Source organism: Mustela erminea, chromosome 9 (genome assembly GCF_009829155.1).
Source record: "Mustela erminea isolate mMusErm1 chromosome 9, mMusErm1.Pri, whole genome shotgun sequence".
Lineage (NCBI taxonomy): Eukaryota > Metazoa > Chordata > Mammalia > Carnivora > Mustelidae > Mustela > Mustela erminea.
In genome coordinates, this window is record NC_045622.1 from 16,056,884 (window position 1) to 16,079,660 (window position 22,777).

Consider the following 22,777-nt stretch of genomic DNA (forward strand, 5'->3'; position numbering starts at 1 on the left):
AGTGACTTCCACGCCATATTCTGCCACCGAGTGCCACTGCTTTTAGCTGCAAACTCCATTTCCCATTTTACTCAGTATTCAGGCATCCCTGGGAAAAAAACAGACTCATGAGTGTTCCTTGTAGGATCTCTGCCTGCACACACTCACCCCTAGCCAGCCACCGATGGCCAAGTGTCCCTGAACCATGACCGCAAACACGGGAGGCACTGGCGTGGGAGTTGCAGAGGACCTTCGCCCAGACCTATGAGCAGAAGCAGGACGCTTGGCCTGTCCCAGTTTACCTGCAGGGGGAGGGGATGGGTCTTGAAAGAGCCACTGCACAGCTCACCGGGAAGCGGGGTCGGACCTCAAGGCCATGAACACAGAGCCTGGCCCAGCCAGTGCATTCTCTTCTCTGAACTTCCTTTGACTTTCCGCCTCCCGACAGAAACCTCTCCATCAGAGCCCTCGATGAACACCCCCAGCTCTTTCCCTAGCCTCAGTGAGGTATTCGGTAGGAAGAGGAAGAAACGGACCAGCATCGAGACCAACATCCGCCTGACTCTGGAGAAAAGATTTCAAGATGTGAGCGGCTCCTCCGGGCAGGAGCGGGTGGGCTGATGTACACGGTTGGATGAGCGGGCACACTCAGGGAAAGGGTCGCAAAGCAAGCACACACACCCTCTGCTGCCCCCTATGTATGCCCATGAAGGGAACTGCCAGCAACTTCTTTCCCCATGGACCCCTCTTGCCCTGACATTTTTTGGGGACCTAATGTCCCTCTCACTGGGAGTCTTAAGGGATGACATCTGGGGTCCCAGAAGAGGGTGGATCTCTTGATCCAGCTGTGGCAAAGCCAGGCCACTGTATATAAATTTTTTATTTTTTCTTTAAGTATAGTTGATGTACTATATTATGTTTCAGGTATGCGACAGGCATTCCACTGTTTTATACCTTACGAAGTGCTCATCATGATAAGTAGAGTTACCTGGAATTCTTTACTTTCTATGCATTGATTTATACATTTTTAAAATTATATATGTAGTAAATGCTCATTGTGAACAATTAGGAAAACCCAGGGAAGTAGAAAGAAAAAAACCTGCCATTAAATGGCATCTACATGTCTTTCCTTCTCTTTCTCTCCTCCACGTGTGTGTAAATGCTTGTGATCATGTTATACGTACGTTTGTTTGAACGTGTAGCAGAAGCATTTTCCTGAGCCAGTATGTGGCAGCTGATAACACCAGCTCGTGCCCCGTGGAAGCTGGGGAAGGGGAAGAGGGGGAAACAGGTGCATCGAAACAGCTTCTAGTTGGGATCCCTCAGATACCAGCTTCCAGAGCTTTGGTTCACACCACACAGGGCCCTAGAGGATGTGCCATTGGCCTCATTTAACGTTGTGTGCCCGGGGCCTTCAAGACTGCTGCCCACTCCAGCAGATCCGCCAGGACATCTGGCTCAAGGATTCGACGGCCGCTTCCTGCTGGCAGGATGACAAGAGCAGGCTTTTCCTGCTGATTAGGTTTCTGGAGCAAGGGAGGGGGCTAGAGGAAGGAGAGAAAGGGGCTGAGATCAAAGATTGAGTGGAAGGAGAGGATGGAACAAGAGAGTGTTTAATATATATAATAGATACATTATTATATTGATATATGACATATACACTATTATATTAATAGAGATATTTAATGTATAATATAATAGATACTTTATATATATATTATCCCCACAGTCTCGATGGATCCACATGCTTTGTCTTTATTTTTTCCTATTTTGAGGTAGGACAGGAAGTTGTAACACAAGAAAGGGATATCGGGGCATGAGGGGAACGTGGGTTTCGGGATTCTGCCTGCCCTGCACAACTCAGCAGCAGACTCCTCTTTTCAAAACTCCTGAAGGGAGAAGTGACAGAAGGGGAGAACATTGATGGCTCCTCTGTTCTGTGGCAGGCCCCACGCTGGACAGTTGACACACCCTTTCTCGTTTTATCCTCACAGAGATCCTCTCCAGGAGATATTATTCTCACTTCATAGGTGTAAGACTGAGGCTCAGAGAGGTTAAGGCAGTTTTCTAAGGATCAACAGTAACTGATAAAGCCAGTATTCCATCCTAGGTCTGATGCTATTCGGTCCATCTCTTGTTCTGTCTTGTTTCCTTGGAACATCCGGCCCCCGTCCCTGATTCTTGACCCTCTTCCCTTTTCCTCCTGACCACATTCTATCCGTTTGGTGTCTGTAGAACCCCAAACCCAGCTCAGAGGAGATCTCCATGATTGCAGAGCAGCTGTCCATGGAGAAGGAGGTGGTCAGAGTCTGGTTCTGTAACCGACGTCAGAAGGAGAAGAGGATCAACTGCCCTGTGACCACACCCATCAAATCACCCATCTACAACTCCCGCCTGGTGAGTGCCGGGGACCAAGCTGCCACCAGGCACTAGGGGGAGGGACAGGAACGGTGCCTGGAGGACACCATCCTGGGGAAGATGGCAGTCAGGAGTTCCAAGCGGCTTGCCATAAATAAATAAATAAGCAGAAAGATGCCACCTATAAAATCTACAGCATATAAAGGAGAATAAAGAAGGGTCAGGGGATTGAAAGTAACTGTGGAGAGATGCCTTTTTAACACAGAGGTCAGAGAGGACTTCCCTGGTCAGGTGACATTTGAGTGGAGCCCCAAGTGTTGAAAGGGAAAGAACTTTCTAGAACAAAGGGTGTTCCAGGCAGAGGGACGAGCAAGTAAAAAGAGCTGACATGTTTGAGGAAGAGAAGGCAGCCAGTGTGGCTGGGGCAGGGTGAGGAAGGAGGAGAGAACGGGAGGGAAAGTCAGAGGAGTAACACAGAGCAGACCACCCAAAGCTCATGGAGGTCACTGAAAGGACCTTGGCTTTGAGTTTGGATGAAGTAAGCCACTGGAGAGCTAGGAGTGGAGAAGTCTGAGCTGGCTGAGGTGGGCTGCCGTGTGGAGAATAATCTAGAAGCAGGACACAGGTGGGGAAACACAATAACCAGGCTGTGCACAGAGGTAGCTTAGGATAAGACGGTAGCCACAATGGAGATGAGAAGTGGTTGGATTCCAAATACACTTCAGCCATGGAGCCAGCAAGATGTGCTGTCAGCTCAGATACGGAGCACAAGAGATGAGCCCAAAGGGTTTTGGCTTGAGCAACTGGTGGGAGGTGTTGCCATTTTTTTTTTTTTTTAAGGTGACAAAGAATGTCAGAAGTACAAATATAAGGGAAAAGACTAAGAATTTGGAACTGGTCAGCTTAAGCTGGACACTCATCTAAGCATCCAAGAGAAATGAAATGCCAAGTAGACAGTAGTATCAATGATTCTGGAGGTCGGGGAGAGGTTAGGGCTGGGAATAATCTGCAATTTAGGGAGACCTGGAAGTAGGAAATATCTTCTCCATCCAGGGAGAGGTGGTGCCTAGAGGGTAGAGGTGGGAAGGTTCTTCTTCATCCTTGGGGATGATAGGGTTGTAAGGTTAAGGGAATTGGGACAATGACATTGTCCTCAAATCTTCCAGCGCTCAAAGATGGGAGAAATTCGGCCTTGTCTGGGGTGTCTCATATAAATGACACCATTGTTCATTCCTTCATCAAACACTCCTTGACCATATACCATATATTGATCTTCACGTAGAGTGCAGAGGGTACACAAATCTGTCCCCTGTCTCCGGAGGATCTTGCTGCCTAGCAGAGGAGACAGACAAATAAACAAATGATAAACCACATGATAATTTCTCGAGGAGAACTTAGGAGTTGCAGGGAACAAAGCCTTGCAAGGTAGTGGTTAGAGAAGGCTTCCCCAAGGAGATAATTAATACCTGAGCTGAGTCTAAAAGGACAAGGAGTGAAGAGGCAAATAAGGGTGGGGTGGAGTTCTCATGCGGGAGAGTATGGGAACCGTAGGATGGAGCAGAGAGAATGAATGCATGACACGTCCCCGGAACTGTAGGTAACCACCTGTCCTGTGAGGGATGTTGAAAGATGAGGCTGGACAGACAAGCAAGGCCAGACTGAGGCGACTATGAGCAATGCTAAGGACTGCGAAGACTTAGAGGAGTCTGAAGGATTTTGAGCAGACCATTGGCACCATCAGATGTGCCTGCAGCGTAAAAGGTGGTTTGAGAGACAGAGGACTGGTTGTAGGGAAACCAGCAAGGATATGTCTGCAGTTATCCAGGAGAGAGGTATTGAGGGCCGAAACAAAGCTAGCAGGTAAGAATGAGGGGCTCTGAGAGACTCAAGAGATAATTAGAAGGTAGACTTATTAGGTCTTGGGTAATGAATGGGAGATTGGGTGGGGGGCAGGGAGAATGATGAAGGAAAGGGAGTACTCTCAGCTGACTCTTGGCATTCAGGTTGGGCTGATGGGGCAGGAGTTATGCCATTGATGTGACAAGCAAACACAAGGGGACGAGCTGATTTGGGAGTAGGAGGAAGTGATGATTCCTGTTCTTTATATCCTTATAAGGTACAGTGAAGCCTGTGGGACACCCAAGTGGGAATGTCCTTGGGTACCTGGAATTATGGGTCAGAAGGTCAGGAGAGAAGGTCAAGATGGAGACATGGATCGGGGAGTCATAAGCATAAGGTGGTGGTTGAAATCTTGGGGGAGGAGGAGCTCAGTTATGGAGTTTGCACAGGGGAGCCAAGAGAAAAGTCTAGATCTTAACCTTAGGGATCACCAGCATCTGAGAGACAGGTACAGGAGGAGGATCAAGGGAAGACACTAAGAAGGAGTCTCCAGAAGAGGCAAGACATGGTGGTGAAGATGTGAAGAGGCAGTGAACCCCTCTAGGAGGGCTCTGGGAGCCCAGAAGAACACGGATCAAAACCATTCTAATCAGAATGGGGTCTGGGAGAGCTGACCCCCTAATCTGTTTGCAGAACAAATTAGAAGTTTGTGAGAACAGCACCCCAGGCTGGAGGAACCATCTGTGAGAAGGCACAGAATTATAAAACAACATGCTGCATTTGGAGAATCACAAGCACTTCCATCTGGCTGAAGCGAAGGCTTGGGGACTGAGAGGGGTTGATGAGGGCTGGCTCACGATGGGCCACAGATACTAAATTACCCTGCAAGCTCTAGGGAACCACTGAAAACTGGAAGTTGGAGGCAACATGATATTCATTCATGGTTCCTTTCTTAAATATTTATTGCATACCCACCAAATGTTTGGCACCGGGACACGGTGGTACACAGGATGCCTGAGATCTCTCTGCTGGCAGTCTGGCAGGGAAAGCAGACATTGAACAAAGGCTCTCTGGGATGAAATCTCCAGAGGAGAGGTAGGATTTAGAGGATCTAACCTAGGCCAGGGTGTCAGGGGCTTTGCCGAGGAATGACGCTCAAACTAATGGCAGAAGCATAAGTAGACTGTCATGGGGTTGGGGGTGCACAGGGAGGAGAGAGTGCAGGGAAGAACATTCCAGGCAGAGGAAAGAGTGTCTACCAAGGCCCTGAGGCTGGGCAGGGTGGAAAGAGGAAGCGTAGCAGGCTGGAATGGGCTGGAACCCAGGGAGGGAGAATGAGGAGGCTGGAGTGCTGGGCGGGGTGGGGGTGAGGTTCTGTCAGGCACATTAAGGAAATGGAACCATGGCAGAGGAGCATTGAAATCTTTAAACACGGGGCTAGGGGAGGTAGGTCCTCATTTTGGTTCAACCCCAACCCAGGACACCCACATGGAGAAAAGCAGTGGGAGGCATAGAGTAGCTGGGCAGGGGCCTGATTCCTTCTCATCGTTCAGGCAACAAGTATTGACTGAGCACCTGCAAAGTTCCAGGCACAGTAGCAGACATGGTAGTAGAACGCCACAGGCATCATACTGCCCCTGGGAAGCCAGCAGCCTAGTTCCGGAGAAAGATGTTAAATAAGTAATGACCGTTCATGCTCGTGATATTATAAAGGAAGCAGAGAGACAAAGTGTTCTGACTCTGCTTCTCCTCAGGTCTCCTGGGGACAGCCTCGTTGGGGCTAGGACATAGTTTCTTCTGCTCTGATACGAAATGATCTCCAGGATATACAGTTAAGCAAAAAAAAAAAAAAAAAAAAAAAAGAAATGGTCCCAACCACTGTGGGCAGAATGCTACCATTTATATAAACAATTAAAAAGGGGGAGCCATTTTTACCAAGATATATATATCTGCTTACATATGCGTAGCCTGCCTCCAGAAGGAAACAGAAGAAGCTGGTCACAGTGACTAAATACATTATTTATTTTAAAACAACAACAAATGTCATGGGTGTGCCAGTAGGGAGGGGAGGAGGAGGAGGAGAGGGAGAGAGATGGTTGATAACATCTCTTACCACGGGGCCTCACACCTGTCCCCACCCTTCGTGGGCCCCCTGCCTACTGAGGAGGCTTCTTGTAAACGGGCAGGTAAGTGAAGACAGGAGAACTGTAGCTGATTAGTTGGGAAATGAGTACATGCTGCATCCTGTTGCGAAGGGATGATCCAAACCAGGGAGGGGAGGAATCCCAGCTCCCCCGAGCAGAACTTCTTTCCAGCGTCCTTTGAAAACATCGATCGGACCTTCTCCTATCGGCGTGAGAATAATGAAGCGGAGGCGAGGTACGCCGACTCCAGCTCAAATGAAGAAGAGGACAGTGTCCAGAGACGGTGGACGGCTTCCTTCAGGGAGGAAGGGAACGAGCATTTAACAAACTGTTTGCCAGGCGTTGAATTGGAAGCTTTATGGACGTTATCTTATTAAATCTTAATTAAAAGGAAATATAAGGGAGGTATTACCTCTGTTTCGTGGATGAGAAAACCAGATCTCAGTGGGGTTAGGTCACTTACCCAAAGTCACATGGAGCATTATGGTGAAATCAGGGTCTCACCCCTCGATCTGCTGGGCCCCCAAGTCCATTCTTTTTCTATTACATCTTGTTCTAGGTTGCGCTAAGGTAGTAATCTCAAGGGTTTAAACTGAATCCTCTTAAGTCCCTTCCCAATCTCAGAGTTGATGAAGCTGTGAGGTCTCCAGGACCAAATGAACAGTTTCAGGGTCCGAAGTTCAGCAACCCCCCTCCAGTTTTTTTCTGGGGAGTGGAGGGTCCTCTCCTGTATCAGACTGGGAAGCCTGGAACAGGGTTGTCAGAGCTGGGCTCTGCTGTCCTGAGCAAAGGGATCTTTTATTTTAAAAAAAAAAAAAAAAAAAAAGAAGAAAGAAAAAAAAAAGGACTGGGGACTGGCGAACATCTAGCCAATCGATAGTGTCTGCCCCAGCAGGAGTCCAGAGGTGGCACCTCTTGTTACCCAGCACTCAGCACCGCAGACTCGCCTGGCCATGCTGAAGAGCCTTGCCAGGGGCCACAGCAGGGAGGACAGGGCCTGGTCTCAGCAGCAGGCCCCTGCCAGAGCAGGCCGGAGCTGGAGCTGAAGCTGCACGTGGTCCAGAGGCCTTCCTGTGGAAGCGGGATAGAGCGTAGGTTTGGAACAAAGCAGTCATCAAGAAAGCTGAGCCCTGCTGTCTGCACTCTGGGGGCCCAGCACCCTGGGAGAAGCACTCAAGTTCAGACAAGGGAGCAGACACAGACATTTACAAGCTTCTGTTGCCTTTCAGGTCTCTCCCTCTGGATCTCTGGGTCCCCTCTCTGTCCCTCCTGTCCACAGCACCATGCCTGGAACAGGTGAGCTTTGCCATGGGGTTTCTGAATAGCTCCAGAAGCCCTTTCAACAGGGGGACAGTAGAGGTGAACAATAACCGCTTAGGTGAGCATTCCTTAAATGTCTTTCGAAGGCTATGAAAATCTGTGCTAGAAAAGAAGGGTTCCACCATCGAGTGAGTTTGGGAAATGCTGAAGAAGCCAAGTTGAAAGCGTCTGCTTTCTGTCTCATTTGCCACACTTCTCTGCACCAGAGTGCACTTAACAGCCCTGAAGGAGCTGTATGGAAGGCAGGGTCTTCCAAGCCAGTTTCCTATAGAACTCTACTTTTCAAAAAGTACATAGAGCCTTTCAAAGAATGAGGAAGGTGACCATCTGTCTGGATGTGCCCAGGGCAGTCAGTGTCTGCCTCTTGTCCTGACCTAATGATCGAGAGCCCAGCTTCCCATTCCTCAAAGTCCCTTGGCTTGCTTGGATGGTAAGCTATCCGTCACTTTACTCACAGAACACTGTTTGGGAAATCCAAAAACGAGAATCCAAATCTGCCATTTCCGGAAGACAAAAATGCGTTTTGGGGAAGTGAAACAAGGCGCCACGGGCCAGGGTTAGTGAATGGCCAGGAACCGAGACTTGGGTCTCCTCTCTCCTGGCTGTGCTCTTTCTAGAAGACTGTGCATCTTTTTTGTGGAAATGGGCACACCGGAGAGGCTGTGCTCTCAGATTCTCTTTCCCTGCTCTGTTCACTGTTCTCTCTCCCTCCTCCCCTCCTTTCCGAGAGCCCTTGTTCTGGGCCCCTCCCATCTCTTGGTCTGGGGCTACGTATGCCCAGCCCAGGGTGTGTCCTGGAGTAGGATGGTTTTGGCATCTATCCTTTTGCATTTGGCAAGTCTTGGACCTGCAGAACCAGCCACACCGTTCTCTGGGGCCCATGCTGGGAAGAGCATTTATGATGAGAGCCCTCTGGGGCTGGGTGTTGAAGCTAATGTCCCCGGAGTGGGCAGATGGGTGGGACACAGCTAGGAGTGGGAGTTCTCTGGGGAGACATGTCTGAGGGCCATGTCAGGAGGTCCCAGGACCCAGCAGCATTATTTTCCCCTTGTTTTTTGCCTCTGTTCATCCTCAGTAACGTCATCCTGTTCCCCTGGGAACAACAGCAGGCCTTCGTCTCCTGGCTCCGGACTCCACGCCAACAGCCCCACTGCATCTCAAAATAACTCCAAAGTGGCAGTGAGCTCCTCCAGTTTTAACTCTTCGGGGTAAGGTGGAGGAGAGAGTACCGTGACATTCTAGCAGGGTCAAGGGACATGTGAGATGTTGGGTCCATACCTCTGAAAAGAAAGCTTGTCACAGGACTGGAAAGGGGAGTGGGGAGACGGGTGGGGGTGGGGGGCTGTGTGGAGAGCCAGGCTGGACCATATCCCTAGGGAGTGGGCTTTAAAGAGAAACTTCGGCCAGTGAGCAGTCCTGGCAAGGAACTGATGTCAACAAAGCCAAAATTTCCATCCTCACTGGGAGGGTGGAAATTTCCAAACACTCCTATTAGAAAGGACCAGGTCCTTCCGTGGGCTTCAGAGCGCTCCACTTCCTGCCAGGAACCCTGTTTTCGGGGTGTTCTGACATGAGCCTGTGAGCCGGAGCTGTCCGTGTGGCTGACAGGAGAGAGGAAGTTTTGCTGTTCCCCGTCTGGAGCTCCTGCCTGTGAGGCAGTGAGGGCAGCGGCCTCGGGGGCCCAAGAGTCTGCTCTAAAAGCTATTCTCAGAGCAGGTGCCTTGAGGGAGTCTTCCCTGACTCAGAACAAAGCAGAGGTTTGAAAGTTAGACGGTTACCTTGTGGGAAGAGATTAATCCACTTGACCAAAACCAGGCCATTCAGCAAAGGCAGCCAGCTCTTACTGGCCCACAGGTACACAGTGCAAAATATTGGGACTCCTCAACCACTCCCACCAAAAAAGAAGGAAAAATCTATATAATGTATGTTTTAAAAACGTTTTGAGATAGAAGTCACACACCATAAAAATTACAATCTAAAACGTGCGATGCCTGGATTTTGGTGTCTTCACAATTTTCTATAACCATCACCATAATCCAATTCCAGAATGTTTTCATGACCCCCAGAAAGAAACCCCATACTCCTGTTAGGAGTTCACTGCCCATTCGCCTCTTCCCTCAAACCATTAGCAGCTTTATGGTTGACTTGCTTTTCCTTCCTTCCAGATCTTGGTACCGATGGAATCATCCCACCTACCTCCACTGAGACCAAAAAGTTTCTCGGAATCCACCTGGCCCTGTATGCCCCCCTGGAAGGAAGGGAATCATGCCCTCTCTGAATGGACAGATTACTGTCAGAAGAGTGGAAGAGAATCCCCACTGCCATCCCAAGTTCTTGGTTCTTCAGGTGTGAGGGCCTCCAGAGATCCAAACTGTGACTAAACCATGTGCTGGCTCCCAGTGCTCTTGAAACACATTCCCCCTCTCCCCGAGGTGTTCCCTGTTTTCACCTTCTTTCCCCGTGCTCCAACCCTCTAGCTCTAAATACTTCCCATGGTTTCCCTGTGGCAGTCGTCTTTCCGAGAAAGGATACCTTGTCATTATTTTCCAACTCATCCATGGGCTTCTGGGGACGGCGGTTTGACTGGTGTGCCAAACAACCAGAGGAAGAGATTATGGCTTGACTCTGAACTTGGCCACAATCGCTGAACTGATCTCTAAATTCTGTGAAAAGATTGGAATCTGATGTCTCCACCAAATCCTGGATGCTTTCTGTTGAGCAAACCTTTCCGACCGAATCTTCATTTTACTCCAGGTTTTCTGTAGCCCCGACCCCTTTTCTAGAACCGAATCCACTCATGATGGCCTTCTCTAGGTTCCCTCCTTTTAACAGAAGGCCGAGCCACCCTCAGTCCCCTGGGCGCATTTCTCTGCCCATAGGTGCTCTTCTGTGTGCTACACCTGCTCCAGAGTTCCGGAGTGTTATTTCTTCTCTCCTTCCTTGTCCTTATCTGGTCCCCCCCCCCCCCCCCCCGCCCTCCCGGCTGCAGGAGGAGGAACACAAAAGCAAACATGTAACGATTATGTTGGCAGATTCCCTGTATATAGCCCCTTCCTGTGTTTGCAGCTACCTTCCCTCCATCATGTGGAATTTTCCAGCAAAATGTTTAACTCAGGTGTGAATTTTGAAGATATCTCTGTAATATTTTATCTCCTTTTTAAAAAAAGAGAAAGAAAGGAAAAAAAATGCCAAAGTGTGAAATACTGTGCTAGCTTCCACAAGAAGAGTTCCCACATGGGCTGGGAATGTTTGTTGACTTCTCGGGAACATTATCTCTAGTCTCCTTCTTTGTGGGCCAGTGTGTAGAGAAGCAACATGAAGCCATTCCAGCAATGGTAACTTTTTTTTAGGGAAAAAAAAAAAAAAAGAAAAGAAAAAAGACTGTATATCCAAGAAAATGTTGAGATTCTAAGGAATCTCTCTGTTCCTAAATAAATTTGTATAGTTATGATATAAATGATTCCACTATTGATAAGAAAAGGTTTAGATCATTGTTCTGTGTCTTTTCTTGAGGGGAGGGATAGGAGTGCATATAGTGAAACGGGATTGGGGGAGCACCCGGCTGGCTCAGTCAGTAGAACATGCAACTCTTGATGGCAGGGTTGCCAGTTCGAAACCCACACTGGGTGCAGAGATTACTTAAAAAAAAAAAATGGGAAGGAGGAAAATGTTTCAGGTTGGTATATTAAGTCTGTTACTCCCCGGACTGATATGCTAAAGATGACATACATACATTAATACAGGGCTTCAAAGAGTTCAGGGTTCTTACTCTTTTTGACAGAACTATCTTGAGGGCAGAGTAGCAGGAAACTGGTTGAAAGGGGGAAGATTTTTAAGTGGGAGGATGTTAAATGTTTAAGACCAAGTCATTCAGACTTTAAAGCTGGAGGCAGAGGCTGAAAAGCTCATATTGCAGATATCCTGAAGGTCAACTATTAAATATTCACAATGGGAAGCAACAGGTATGTAAAGGAAAGCATAATCCAATAATCAAATATATTTGGCTTTTGAATGCACTGTGACTTTTGCTGAGGGGCTGAGGGACCAGGAAGCTCTCCCGATGGTTTTTCTTAGGTTAATAAAAATTTAAATAGCTACCATTCCTGAAGGAAACAATGACCTGTGGGAAAGGGAGGCCCTTCAAAAATGTCATGGCTCATGGGGAAACACTGAAATTGGGATGAAACATTTGTTGTGAACAATATCTAAGTGCAAAATCTCTATGTAAATAATTAAGACTTAACTGTTTCCAGTGTTTGGGCCTTATATTCAGACTAATATTTCATGTCACGAAGCTGAAGAAGGAAGCCAACTTGTAGTGGTTGCTGTCTCGAGAAAAGATCCAGTTGGAAGGGACTAGGTATGCGGCCAAGAGACAACAAGAGGAGCCTTTGGGACTCATTTAAATCTATAAAGGGACAGCTCTGTGACCCAGGAGCCCATGGGTAGTTACATTGTCCATAATGCTGGTTTTCTCTCCCATTCTTCCTTCCTTCCTTCCTTCCTTCCTTCCTTCCTTCCTTCCTTTCTTTTCCATCGCTGGATGGGTACAAACCACATACTGATTTTCATTCATTTCATCTTTAAAAAAGTTTTATTTTTTTAGAGCCGTTTTAGATCTACACCAAAATTGAGAGGAAGGTACGGAGATTTCCCATACATCCCCGCCCCTTCACATACATAGCCTCCCCCATCATCTACTAGAAAGTACTTTTTTTTTTTTTTTTTTTAACCAAGAAAGAATCTACATTGACATATAGTGATTATTCAAAGTTCACAGTTCATCTTAGAGCTCACTCCTGGTGTTGCATGCGCTGCAGGTTTGGACAAAAACATAATGACCTATACCCATCCTTGTAATACACAGGGTATTTTCACTGCCCTAATCGTCTGTGCTCCACCTGTTCGCTTCTCTCTCCCCTACAACCTGCAACCACGGATCTCTTTACTGTCTCTAATAGCTTTGCATTTTCCAGAATGTCCTATAGTTGGAATCATAGTACATAACCTTTCCAGATTGGCTTCTTTCACTTAGCAATATGCATTGAAAATTTCTCCATGTCTTCATGGCTTCATAGCTCATTTCTGTTTAGCACTGAATAAATAATATTCTATTGTCTGGATACACCACAGTTTATGTATCCATTCCTCTACTGAAGGACATCTTCGTTGCTTCCCAAGTTTGGGCAATTAAGACGAAAGCTGCCCTAAACATCTCTGTGTGGGGTTTTGATGTGGACAGAAGTTTTTAATTCCTTTGGGTAAATGCCGAGGATCGTGATTGCTGGATCATATGGTAAGAGTATATTTTGTTTTGTAAGAAGCTTCCAAACTGTCTTCCAACAGAATGTGGCTGCACCATTTTGCACCCCCACCAGTGTGTGGAGTTCCCGTTGCTCCCATCTTTGCCAGCAGCTGGTGTCACCAAGCGTTTTGGATCTTGGTCATTCTAATAGGTGTGTAGTAGTAGCCCAGCTGTTTTCATCTGCATTTTCCTGATGACATGATGTGGGACATCTTTTCATGTGCTTATTTGCCATCTGTATGTCTTCTTTGGTGAGGTGTCTTTTCAGGTCACTGGCCCATGTTTTAATCAGGTTATTTTCTTATGTTAAGAAAATGTTAAGAGTACTCTATTTTGGATAAAAGTCCATTATCAGATGTGTCTTTTGCAAATATTTTCTTCCAGTCCATGGCTTGTCCTCTAATTCTCTTGAATTTGTCTTTGCCAAAGCAGACCTTTTTAATTTTAATGAAGTCCAGCTTACCCATTATTTTTGTCATGGCTTGTGTCTTTGTTGTTGTTTCTAAAAAAACATTACCATACCCAGGATCATCTAGGTGTTCTCTTCCTGAAATGTTACAGTCTTGCATTTTACATTCAGGTCTATGATCCATTTGGAGTTCATCTTTGTGAAGGGTGTAAGGTCCGTGTCTTGATGTGTTTTGTTTTTTGTTTTTTTTTTTTGGGGGGGGTTGCATGTGGATGTTTGGTTGTTCCAGCAGCATGTGTGGAAAACACCATCTTCTCTCCTTTGTATTTCCTTAGCTCCTTTGTCAAAGATCAGTTGAGTCTGTGTAGGAGGATCAATTTCTGGGCTATTCGGCCACAGTTTCTATGAAAGAAATGCAGAATTGTAACCTCACTGCTCAGCCTCCAGTAGCTTCCATTATCCACTGTCTTGGACCACTGTTTAACAGTCAAACCTGGGAGCGGGCCCTGATTTACTTTTCTCATATGCATGATTCTATAAAATTCCAGCAAAGTTTAACCAAAGGTTGGTTAGCTTCCTCAGCAGCTAATTAGGCACAAGAGAATCTATGGGCAAAAACCAGTCACTGTCCAGGCAAAAACGAAAAAGAAGAATTGCTCCGCTACTTTTCAAAATTTGCATACTTCAATTTTTAGTTGACTCAGCACTGGTGGGCCCAGCTGTGGGCTTCCAACGCTAAGGAATTGTGGTGAAACCCAGAGAATGAGCTTAGTTCCAGGACTCAAGTTAAGACTCCTGCTCTGAGGGCGCCTGGGTGGCTCAGTGGGTTAAAGCCTTTGCCTTCGGCTCAGGTCATGATCCCAGGGTCCTGGGATGGAGCCCCACATCGAGCTCTCTGCTCAGCAGGGAGCTTGCTTCCTCCTCTCTCTCTGCCTGCTTCTCTGTCTGCTTGTGATCTCCGTCTGTCAAATAAATAAATAAAATCTTAAAAAAAAAAAAAAAGAATCCTGCTCTGAGCCCCTGGGTTTCAGGCTCAGTGCCCCTCCTCCCTGTACACTCTGCATGCACCTTCTATCTTTATGTACTGTGTTTGCTGATTCCTCTGCTTCACCTAGACTGTGGGAAGCTCCTTAAAGTTGAGGTTCTTTTTCTCTTCATCTCCATGATTAGCACTGTGCCTAGTACTGGGGCACCTGGGTGGCTCAGTTAGTTAAGTGTCTTCCTTTGACTCAGATCATGTTCTCAGGGTCTTTGAGATCCAGCCCTGTGTCAGTCTCCCAGCTCTGTGGGGAGTCCGCTTCTCCCTCTTCCTCTGTCCCTCTACCTGCTTATGCCAATTAATATATAAAATCTTTAAAAAAAAAAAAAGCCCCAGCGCTGTGCCTAGTACATAATAGGCAATTAAGATTTTTGAAAATTAAGTTCTCTCTCTTTTTTTTTTAACCTTTGAATGACTTTTAGTGCCCTTCACCGAGGCTAGGAGCTGTGAATACCTAATAATACAGTACACATCTATAGGGGGTTCTTCTAGTCAAGGGCAGGCAGTATATCTTGGTGGTTGAGACCATGCCCTCCAGAGCCATATTGCCTGGGTTCATACTCCAATCTGCCTCCTACTAATCATGTCACCTTGAGCAAGTTCCTTGACTGCTCTGTGCCTTAGTTTCTCACCTATAAAATGGGGATAACCTCAGTAACCATCTCATAGACCTGTGAGAATTAAATGTTAATAATGTATGTAAAGTGCTTGGAACAGTGCCTGGTACAATAAGTGTTGACTGTTATTATTGTGATTATGATCACAATTATTGTCATTATTATTCCAATAAATTGGTGGAGAGTTTCCTGTTCCCTGCTCTCCCTTATAGCCCAGAACTTCTTGCGGGGGAAGGGGTGCCACTGTAGAGAAATATCTGATTTGGTAGAACAAGGGTTATGGCCAAACATATATAAATTAGTAAATTTAATCCAAGGTAATGAAGCTTGCATGAGGATAAAATAAAGGCTCAATAAAGGCTCCAACAGAAGAACTGGCATTTATCCGCCAGACTTTAGACCCCTAGAGCCTTTTAGTACTCCTTTCTTCCCTAGAAAATGGTGGCAGCAAGAAAATACTTCCAAATCCAGATGCTAGAAGAAGAAAACTACTACAACAATTAAAAGCAGATGGGGAGAGTTGATATTTGCATACTTTCCATTCAGTGAAATGGATCCTTCCCTGTTCTGTTTCTCCAGGCTCTCATTACTTCTTATCTGGTCTGTTCCAACCCATTTGAAGCAGGTTGTCTTCTCCATTCGCCTTACAGGGACTTCCGCTGAGTGCATAGCAGTGATTCTCAACTTTGGTTACACATCGGAATTCTGAGATTCTGTGTTTCTAACAAACTCTCAGGAGCTGCAGATTTTGCTGGACTACTGACCACACTCTGAGTAACAAGGGCTTAGAGAACATGGTAACATTATATCCCCTTGCCCAATAACGTCAGAGGCTTCCTGTTACCCACATCATAAGATGCCCCAGCCTGGCTTCTCAGGCTGGCATCAGAGTCACTTAAGGTCCTCTGACAGCAGTGGTTCTTAAATGTGACTAGTATCTGAATGACCTGTGGGTTATGTTTTAAAATATATGTATTCCTGGCCCCCACATTAAGCCTGCTAAATTATACTCTTCAAGATACAGCCTACAAGGGCATTTGGAAGACACATCCTACATGGTGTAGAAGATCAGCAAGGTTTAGGCCCCAGTCGTTTCCAATACACTTTTCCAGGCTCATTTCCCATTCATCCAACCATCGAACATTCATCACATCTGCCTCCTACCAGGTATTAGAAAAAACAAAGATGAAAACAGTTTGGTCCTTACTCATGAGAGATTAGCAAGATAAATGTCAAAAGTAGATTATTAACTACTCCCCAGCCATGGTGTAAATGCTCACATCCCTACCTAACGACTTCGCTTTTTAAGACTGTCTGGGCCCCTCAGCATCCCGTTGTCACCCATCCTAATAAACGAATCCAGATACCCTCTTTACCCCATGTGAGCCACGTGTTTGGTCATTTCTTCCAGCTGGCTTTCCTTAGTACTAAAATAGAGCTCAAAGAGGAGAAAGGAATTACCAGAAGTGTCACCAACCACAATAATTAACATTTTTTAAAAAAGATTTTATTTATTTATTTGACAGAGATCACAAGTAGGCAGAAAGGCAGGTGGCGGGGCTGGGGGTGGGGTGGGGAGACAGCTCCCCGCTGAGCAGAGAGCCCGATGTGGGGCTCGATCCCAGGACCCTGGGATCATGACCCCAGTCAAAGGCAGAGGCTTTAACCCACTGAGCCACCCAAGTGCCCCCACAATAATTAACGTTTATATAATGACTTCCTTGGGCCCGCCATTGTTCTAAGCAGTTTACATTGGTAAAGCGTGTAAAATTCTCACAACAGCCTTATAAGATGGCTATTACTACTATCCCGGTTCTGGGTTTGAGAAAACCGAGGCACAGAGAAGTTAAGCAACTTGCCCAAAGACACAGAGTCAGTAACCAAGCCGGGTTTATTTTTAAGTCTTATATTCTACCGCCAAGTTGGTAACAGGGCGGTCAGGAAAAGGACTAATTTCTAATGCCCAGGCCTAAGCCCTTTCTGGCAAATCAGTGATTGGTGTCCTGGTTTCGCAACTGAGACTCAGTGCCTAGTAGGGGGGGCGAGCCCTCAGTGACTGGACGGGCGGCCCCAAATTGCGGGGATGGGGGACTGGATGGATAATTATTCAAACAAACAAACAAACAAACACGCAAACAAGGGAGGCAGCCTGCGGGTCTCACGTGACCACTAGGTCACACCCCGCTATCTCCCCCCATCCCAGCCGGGAGCGGTGGAGGAGGACCCTCCGGCTCCCTTTAGGGACTTCCCCCGTCCAGCTCGGGTTCTGGTTCTGCGCTCTGTCCTCCCAGCCACAAGGTGCCCCCAGACCCCCGGCTCCTCTTCCGCCGCCGTCAGAGCATCGTTCTCTCTCCCTCTCTCCGCCGCTTCCTGCTCCGGGAATCCGCGCTCTGAGCTCTGGGGCCGAGGCGCCCGAGGCTTCCCGGCGCGCTCGGCCAGGTAACAGCGCGGCGCGAACGGCCGCACTCCGGCCGCTGGGCTGGGTTCGGGACGAGGACGGCCCGGTCCGCCCGGCCCACTGGCGGGGAAGGAGGCGGGCACATGGCCCCGCCTGGCAGCCGGGGGACCGGGGTGGGGGTGGGGCTCTTCCTGCCCGGGGTCGCGGGAGGCCTTGGCGGGCGGGAGGCCGGAGGTCCGCACAGCGCCGTGGCCCGCGGGCGGTGGGCGAGTCGGAGGGAGCGGCGCTCGCGGTGCCCGCGGGGCGCCCGGGTTGCCGCTCGGGTTGCCGCTCGCCCCAGCCACGCCTGCTCCGCGGCCGCGAGCCAGGTGGGCCCGCCCAGCGCTCCTCCTCCCGAATCTGGCCCTGGAACGGGAGGAGCGAGGACGGGAGCCTTGGAATTCTGAGCCGGATCGGCCACCCCAATGCCCTTCCGTTCTTTCACCCAAAAGTGGGGGTGGGGAGGAAGGAAAGAAAAAGAAAGACAGAAACAAAAGCGGAAATCCAGAGATGGAGTGACTTTCCCAAGGTCACAGACTTGTATCTGCCCCTTACAAATGTCTATTCTTTTATTTAAATGTTTGTAAATAGACTACTGTTTCCTCTGTTCTGCCAGGGAATTAGGATTCAGGGAAGAGGGCTCTAAAAATACTAATCAGCAGATCCAAATGAGCTGATCCGTATTACTGGCCGCTGACCCTGGCATTTACAAGGAAATAAGCGAGAACGGTTCTTTTCACTCTGGGTACTTTGTATTTCTGGCCCTTGCTCTGGAAAATTGGCCTAGATGTTTTACAAAATTTATCTCAGAACTCCTTGTCAGAACTGGGCCGGATTAGAATTTTCAATCCTCTTTTCTTCTCTCTTTCGTTTTCCTCCTTTTTTTTTTTTTTTTTATGGAGGCTCAAGAGGTGAAAGTGATTTGCCCATACTTTTATTCTGATTTAGGGGCATAGACAGAATTGGAACTCAGGACTGTGATTGATACCTGCTTTTTTCTTGAATAGAAACCTGATTTCAGATGAACACTGTGCAGAACTTGACCTTGGTAAAGCCCTCTGGATAGCATTCTGGGGAGTGGTTGTGTATTGAAGTGTGTTGGTCCAGGGATACTATTTCACATGTCAGAATAGGGTTAAGCAATAAGGGTAGCCATGCAGAAAATTCCTGCTGAGATGAGACAGATATCTGAAATGTTTTTGACTTTTTTATTTGTACTTTCAATAGAGGAGCTAACGAATATTAATAACAATATTTTGGTTACTTTAAGATTTTAGACCTGGATGGCTAAATTGACTCAGTTACAGTCATTCTTGGCTTGGTATACTTGTCATTCGTAAAAATTTCAGAGCGTAGCTTTCTGACTTTTTTGGTGTTTATCTGATTAACTGCCTTAAGGATATATTTTATATCTCAAACAAAACTTTCCCACTTAAACACCTTCTGCTTCTGCCTTGGTCAGTCTTTGAGTTGGGTTTCAGAACTGAACAGAACTAGGATTTTTTTTTCCCCTTCCGAAATGCCTAGACTCCGTTTAGTTCCCTATTCAGGTTTACCTCAAGTTTCGATTTTAATTGGTAAACCTGTGACCCAAATCCAAACTTCAGCTGAGTCAGTATCAGCTTCAAACCACATGAAACCGCTATGCGTCATATGACCTCTTGCAGAAACCACAGGTGGTGGTACTGTTTTTTTCACGAGAGTGTCTTATTGGGATTTTTGAAGCGTGAACACATTATCTAATATGTGTATTGTATTACTCACGTTCATCCAAGGTCAGTCATCACTGGCAGGTTATTGTTGACATTTACTCATGGTAACAATATGATATGTTATTATCAGGCAGTCTACCAACTCAGAATGCAGTTCCTGGTTTTTGGTTTAGGGGTTTTATCAGTTATCTCTAAGAAACATGGAATCAGAATCACAACCACGCTTTAATGAACAATTCTTGGCTGTGTTGATATGGAAGAAGTATTTCAGTGAAAGCAATGTTTTTGTACTATCCTAGAGTAGGAATGAAGATGATACAATTGACCCAATGCTGTTTTCTTAGGGTGCATCCTTTGTTTTTTCTGGTTTTGGTCTTTTCATCATAGGATGGCATTAGCTCTGTGTCCGCAGGTGCTGTGCAGCCTGGGGGGCTGGCTCTCACTCTACATCTCTTTCTGCCGCCTGAATAAGCACCGAAGCTTTGAGTGGAGCTGCCGGCTGGTGACGTTCACCCATGGAATCCTCTCCATAGGCCTCTCGGCTTATATAGGCTTCATTGATGGCCCCTGGCCTTTTACCCACCCAGGTAGGTGGGAGACATTAGAGGATTTTTCCCTAAGGGGTTTATAATTTGGGGGATAGTCTTGAAAGGATGGGACATTTTCACAGAATTTTTACAATATTGGAGAATATTAAAGAATAATTACCTTTATGATTTGTATTGGGAGTCTTCTTTTTTTTTTTTAAAAAAAAGATTTTATTTATTTATTTGACAGACAGAGATCACAAGTAGGCAGAGAGGCAGGCAGAGAGAGAGGGGGAAGCAGGCTCCCTGCTGAGCAGAGAGCCTGATGTGGGGCTCGATCCCAGGATCCTGAGATCAGAGGCTTAACCCATTGAGCCACTCAGGCGCGCCTTTGTTTATCCTCCTTAACTGTGATGTAATAATTTGTTATGCATATCCTATCATTTAATTGGTGTCTCATTATTTATAGCACCTATATTGATTTTTAAACTGCTAGATGTGCAAGTATTACCTCCTTAGAATAAAAAAGGTTGTATCCCCTTGAATTAGTTTTCTGGGGCTGCTGTCACAAAATGCCACAGACTGGGAAGCATAAACAACAGAAACTTATTTTTTCACAATTCTGCAGGCTAGAAGTCCAAGTCCAAGTTGTTGGCTGGTTTGGTTTCTTCTGAGGCTTCTCTCTTTTGCTTGCAGGTGGCTCCCTTCTTGCCATGTCCTCACATGGTCTCCCCTTTTCATGTGTCTGTGTCCTACTCTCCTCCTTTTATAAGGACATCAGCCATATTGGATAAGGGCCCATCCTAACAACCTCATTTTAATTTACCTCTTTAAAGGCCTTCTTTCCAAATACAGTCACATTGTGATGAGTTGGGCATTAGGGCTTCAACATAAGAATCTGGGGGGTACAATTCCGACCAGAAGTCCCCTAGGATCTGATTGTTTTTTTAATTCCTTAGGTTCCTTTTTTTTTTTTTTTTTTTTTTTAATTTCCTTAAATTTCTATATTGAGCTTCTGAGGTTTTCCCAGAACTATTCCAGCTGATATGAAAGCTGCTATTAAGCTGTATGTCTTATATGAAGGTTTTAAAGAGATTTGAACATTGAGTCCTTGGACTCATTTTTCTTGGGCTAGAAATACACTAACTCCTGGGGTTCTTTCCAAGGCCCACTTTCAAGAAAGGTAGGGCCACCAGTGCCCTGCAGTCTAACCCATTACGCTAAGAAATTAATCTGGCTTCCAGGGCAGAATAACTAAAAGAGTCTGGAAACAGACCTTTAAAATTGGTTAAATAAATAAATAAATAAATACAATTTTAAGAAATAAAGAGAAAGAAGCTGTAGGGTTTTAACTAAAAAGACAAAACAGCTCAATTTTATGCTGCTCTGTAGAGAGGACACTGGGTGCTCAGATCACTCATTGAGATCCGGTTCAACAGAATAGCATTTCCCGGGCCTGTGATATTATTGGGCTTAATAAAGACCCAGGTTTTAGTTTTTAGTCTTTTGTGGTTGTCACTCAAATGCATGTGCCTGCCTGGTTCAGGAAAGCTCGGGAAACATTGGACCTTGGTGCAAGGCATCAGGGTCTAGCCATTCAGTTTGCTTTTGTCTCGGTTTATTTCAGGCTCACCCAATACTCCTCTCCAAGTGCACGTTCTGTGTCTCACCTTGGGCTACTTCATCTTCGACTTGGGCTGGTGCATCTACTTCCAGTCCGAGGGGCCCCTGATGCTGGCTCACCACACGCTCAGTATCCTGGGCATCATCATGGCCCTGGTGCTCGGGGAGTCAGGCACAGAGGTCAACGCGGTCCTCTTTGGAAGTGAGATCACCAACCCCTTGTTGCAGATGCGCTGGTTTCTCCGAGAAACAGGCCGCTACCACAGTTTCACTGGCGATGTGGTGGACTTCCTCTTCGTGGCCCTGTTTACCGGAGTGAGGATTGGTGTAGGAGCTCGCCTCCTTTTCTGCGAACTAGTCTCCCCCAAGCCCAGGTGGTTTGTGAAGGTTGGGGGAGTAGCGATGTACGCTGTGTCTTGGTGTTTCATGTTCAGCATCTGGCGCTTTGCATGGAGGAAAAGCATCAAGAAATACCATGCCTGGAGAGCCAGGCGGGGCGAGGAGCGACAGCTGAAGCAGAACGGCCATCTCAAAACGCACTAGCCATGACTTTGTCCAGACAGTGGGTCAGGGTTAGTCGGCCGCGGGACCCAGGTCGGAGATACGGTGTTACAGAACCATGCTTCCAGTGAAGTTAGGTTTCAAAAAAGGGCTAAACCTTATCAGTTCAACCTTTCGTCAGTCTGCAAATGGAGTCCATACCAGTATTAAAACACAAACTTCCACCATAGCACGGTTGTAGAAAAGCGAAACTACGTGGTGGTAGTTGTGAGTATGTCACTGTGAGGTGAGCAATGCTGCATTCCTTTTAGTTCCTCGTGTCCCTGGGTCCTCTTGTCTCTGGGATGCCTGATGGCTAGACAGCTCAGGAGGGAATTTGAGAATTCCTTTGAGAATTGACTCCTGAGCAAACTCATTCCTGCTTTCCATGTAGCAGTTTTTTTTTTTTTAAGATTTTATTTATTTATTTGACAGAGACACAGCGAGAGAGGGAACACAAGCAGGGGGAGTGGGAGAGGGAGAAGCAGGCTTCCTACGGAGCAGGGAGGCCGATGTGGGACTTTATCCTAGGACCCCGGGATCATGACCTGAGCCAAAGGCATACGCTTAATGCCTGAGCCACCCAGCCACCGCTCCAGGTAGCAATTTTTTTTTTTTTTAAAGATTTTATTTATTTATTTATTTGACAGAGAGAAATCACAAGTAGATGGAGAGGCAGGCAGAGAGAGAGAGAGGGAAGCAGACTCCCCGCTGAGCAGAGAGCCCGATGCGGGACTCGATCCCAGGAACCTGAGATCATGACCTGAGCCGAAGGCAGCGGCCCAACCCACTGAGCCACCCAGGCGCCCAGCAATTTTTTTTTTTTTTTTAATTTTATTTATTTGACAGAGAGAGATCACAAGTAGGCAGGGAGGCAGGCAGAGAGGGGCAGGCTCGATCCCAGGACCCTGGGATCATGACCTGAGCC

At 46.9% G+C, this 22,777-nt stretch overlaps 2 protein-coding genes across 4 annotated transcripts in view; both read left to right on the forward strand.

The window, feature by feature from the left end:
• The window catches only part of POU2F3 (POU class 2 homeobox 3), a 104,980-nt gene extending 92,612 nt beyond the window's left edge, over window positions 1–12,368 (forward strand). For both annotated transcript variants that reach the window (XM_032357653.1, XM_032357654.1), the window contains 5 exons: window positions 428–564; window positions 2,215–2,376; window positions 7,550–7,616; window positions 8,716–8,848; window positions 9,806–12,368. In XM_032357653.1, coding sequence (XP_032213544.1) covers window positions 428–564; window positions 2,215–2,376; window positions 7,550–7,616; window positions 8,716–8,848; window positions 9,806–9,845 — 539 coding nt within the window. In that variant the 3' untranslated portion in view covers window positions 9,846–12,368. The remainder of the gene's footprint in view (window positions 1–427; window positions 565–2,214; window positions 2,377–7,549; window positions 7,617–8,715; window positions 8,849–9,805) is intronic.
• Window positions 12,369–17,358: 4,990 nt separating this feature from the next.
• TLCD5 (TLC domain containing 5) lies at window positions 17,359–22,313 on the forward strand. Of its 2 annotated transcripts, none has more exons than XM_032359418.1 (3): window positions 17,359–17,449; window positions 19,547–19,746; window positions 21,314–22,313. In XM_032359418.1, exons 2-3 carry the CDS (start codon window positions 19,548–19,550, stop codon window positions 21,850–21,852), a joined length of 738 nt encoding a protein of 245 aa, XP_032215309.1. In that variant the 5' UTR covers window positions 17,359–17,449; window position 19,547; the 3' UTR covers window positions 21,853–22,313. The 2 variants fall into 2 exon arrangements, with proteins under 2 accessions (XP_032215309.1, XP_032215310.1); XM_032359419.1 differs by having other exon boundaries at window positions 17,370–17,449; window positions 19,558–19,746.
• Window positions 22,314–22,777: the final 464 nt, after the last annotated feature.

Excerpts from the sequence above, each read along its gene's own strand:
- TLCD5 (XM_032359418.1), top strand. The coding sequence starts at position 19,548 with ATGGCATTAGCTCTGTGTCCGCAGGTGCTGTGCAGCCTGGGGGGCTGG. Across the intron at positions 19,747-21,313 it reads CTGGCCTTTTACCCACCCAG|GCTCACCCAATACTCCTCTC; the intron begins GTAGGTGGGAGA and ends GGTTTATTTCAG.